The sequence below is a fragment of the Arachis ipaensis genome, chromosome B09, assembly GCF_000816755.2.
Source record: "Arachis ipaensis cultivar K30076 chromosome B09, Araip1.1, whole genome shotgun sequence".
NCBI classification, from domain to species: domain Eukaryota; kingdom Viridiplantae; phylum Streptophyta; class Magnoliopsida; order Fabales; family Fabaceae; genus Arachis; species Arachis ipaensis.
The window spans coordinates 31,085,654-31,089,014 of NC_029793.2; the positions used below are offsets into that span (position 1 = coordinate 31,085,654).

Below are 3,361 nucleotides of genomic sequence, written 5' to 3' on the forward strand. Positions count from 1 at the left end.
GATAACTTTAATAAACTATTTTTAAAAATTAAAAATTTTACCAAACTAAACTTCAATTTATTCTTATTATAACTTCGATTAAATAAGATAATTTCTTTACTTTCCTTTTATACTAGACTGTCAAAAATTTATCTTTACAACTTAAATCAAATAGACGCAACAAATAAAGTGAATTACTCAAACCACACTTAAAATACACGGATAGAAAATTCTGCGTAGTTGGTAAAACCTCAGAATTGTATTTTAAACAAACAATGAAAAGTCCATATATAGGCCAATTTTTCTATGTATCAATAATCCTAAAATTAAATTAACAATACTGAAATTATTTAATCCTACTTTTAATCTTTGATTTGAAACTATAATTAAAATATATAATTCTAAAGTATATGATTTGATCCTAAAAGGATATATCAATCAACTAAATCCAATTAATCAGTTTAAATAGACTCTTGATTATTTGCTGAGCTTCTCATGGTTGCTTGCTCTGCAAATTATAAGGATCAAGTTCTTTTTCTTGTAATAGATAGTAAAACTGTCAAAATAAGTTGTGACTTGTAAATCGATTTGGCTCCCTTACAAAAATAAACGAGCTGAGCTGATAAAATATGACTTGTTTATAAGCGGATATTTTTTGTCTTGACTCGCATAATTAGTGAGTCAAGTGGGTTCAAGTACAATAAGTATAAATTGGCTAGTTTGGCCATTTTATAATAACATATATAAAGTTTTTTGTTATTGTAATATTAAAATTTTTAACTAAATTTTGGGCTTTAGTTAGTTAATAATAACTATATAAATGTACAATAAAATTTCTTGACTTTTACAAATATTAACTAAAAAATATTAAAACTAACTTTTTTTTCTTAATTTAATTATTTAAAAACACATAAAAAAATAGCATTTGGATCATGAGAGAGAGAGTATGAACAGTGCAATTAGGTATTCTTTAAATATTATTTTTTATTCAATTTTTATAAAAAAAATTAAAAAATAAGTAACTTTTTTATTTTTTAAATAACTTATGTATGAAAGTAGGTATTTAAATTAATTAAATAATAATAAATTCTTAAAAAGACTTATTAAATGCTGAATTTTAAAGGACAGTAGTATTTTTCATATGAATTCCCTTTTTATCTCTGAATAAGATAAGTTATTAAAGAAATAAAATGTGAAAAGGGTATGAACAACATTGGGGCAGAACATATTATATACATATTAGTTTTCCTAGTATTAAATCAGGAGAAAGTTTTTGTTGTTTTCATTAATGATGATGGAGTTGCATATATAGATTTGAACTAATTAACTTAAAAGGAGAATAAGGATTAATTATGACGTAGATATCAAAGTTGAACCCTTTTATTTTATTTTATTATTTTTCAGTTTGTAACTAGCTTTCAACATTATTAGATCTCGAATATAATTTCCAATTGCTTAATTCATCCTTGAGTATTTATCCTTTTCATTAATTATTTTAGTTCTCTCAGCTATACAGAATTTATTTCTATGTCCAATTTTTGCATACTTATTTATTTGATCTTAAATATTCATATAAAGTGATTATTTTCATAAAAACATCTTTATACAAAGATGATATTTTAAATTACTTTCGTATACATGCAAATGTCATATATTTATTTTGTTACTATGATTTCCATAGTTGATGTTTAATTAGTACTACATAATAATAAAACGATACACTCTTTTTTTAATTATTATTTTGGCCTTTTGTTGCACGGGGGCAAATATAATATTTTTGGCATGCATGCATGGTTTTTTTAGCTTATTTATATTTGAAATCGAAGTTTTTGCATGTTTGATGTTTCTACATGTAGAAGTAGTGGTATGTATTAATGAAGAGGCAACAAGAAGACATGAGAAAATGAAAGTTATATCTAACTCAGAATTTGGCATGTATTCATGATTGTTTAATAATTTTCCAGTCCTGAACAATTTGTTTAATAATTTTCTAGTCCTGAACAATGATAATTGATGATGGTGAAAATTTAGGTACATTCAACCTCACATAAAGTTGATAGTTGAGAGTTGTTAAATGATTTGACTAAATTTTTATCTAACGATTTTTAACTATCAACTTTTCGTAAAATTGACTACACCTGTACATTCTTCTTCAATAAAAATGAGTTCAATATTTAATTATTATTATTGTAAAAGTCATTTTAATAAGTTATTTTTTAACTATCCATAAAGCATGTGAACCTGTAGAATAAGTCAATAAAATTATCTGTATCAAATGTAAATTATTATGAACAATCTCTTAAATGAGTTATTAAACCTCAAGACAACCAAATAATGACTATTTGTTTCTTGACAAATGAATAGTTTTATGTGTGTATGTATTAAGCACTAGTCTTTCTCTCTGGAAATTATGCATGGAAAAAAGAACAATAATGTTATATATAGATATATGAATAAAAAAATAGCCACTAATAATTAGCCACGGTATAAGAATACATATTTAGAGTTCATAAAAAATGTTTGATTATTACAGTGTATTAAATAAGTTTGATTATTTTGTTATGACATTTAATTTGTAAACTTTGAAAAGTTTCATAATTTTAGTGATTAATTACTTCGTTTGAGAAATATATGAAACAACATGTATAATTATTTTTTAGTATTTATGGAAAATTTTTAAAAAACGAATGTGCATGGAATGTTAGTTATAAAGAAATAATGCATCCATTATATTTGTTGTTGTCTTGTACAGTAAGGATTTGTAGTTTTAAGATTTGAATTACTATAACCTCCCATTAATTGAGAAAAGGGTGTGTAATAGAGTATTAGGTTGAGAATTGAATGAGTTAGAATTAAAGATTTAAATGATGATTCAGATGAAGCAGCAGGGAGTTGTTCATCAGAGGTGGAAGGAATTGAATTTGGATATGGGACACGTGGCGTTGGAGATAAAGAGCTTAAGGAAATGTTGCTTCGTAAGTACAGTGGTTACCTTAGTAGCTTGAGAAAGGAGTTTCTAAAGAAAAGGAAAAAGGGTAAGCTTCCTAAAGATGCAAGGATTGCTCTCATGGATTGGTGGAACTCCCACTATAGATGGCCTTATCCTACGGTACTTTCATTTTATTTAACTTACATTCCTATTATCCTATATGCTTCACATGCAACATTTTCTGTACGAGGAGAGTGTTAGGAGGCCAGCACTTAACCATCAAAAAGAAATTGAATGATTTTATACTATTAAATATAATCTTACACTACTAAAAATATCATTGATGGCTAAAAACCACAAAATCTACTGGCCCCTAGACTTTTTCTTTTCTGTTATAGGTAGATCAACTTGTTATATCAATTTAAAGTTGTTTATTGAGAAAAGTACTGGTTA

The 3,361-nt window shown here is 25.5% G+C and overlaps 1 protein-coding gene across 1 annotated transcript in view; it reads left to right on the top strand.

Moving 5' to 3' along the window:
- Positions 1 to 3,361, top strand: part of LOC107616547 (homeobox protein knotted-1-like 1) — a 7,151-nt gene that overhangs the window by 2,403 nt on the left and 1,387 nt on the right. Inside the window, exon 4 of the mRNA XM_016318498.2 lies at positions 2,856 to 3,088. Within this exon, the coding sequence (XP_016173984.1) occupies positions 2,856 to 3,088 (233 nt within the window). The remainder of the gene's footprint in view (positions 1 to 2,855; positions 3,089 to 3,361) is intronic.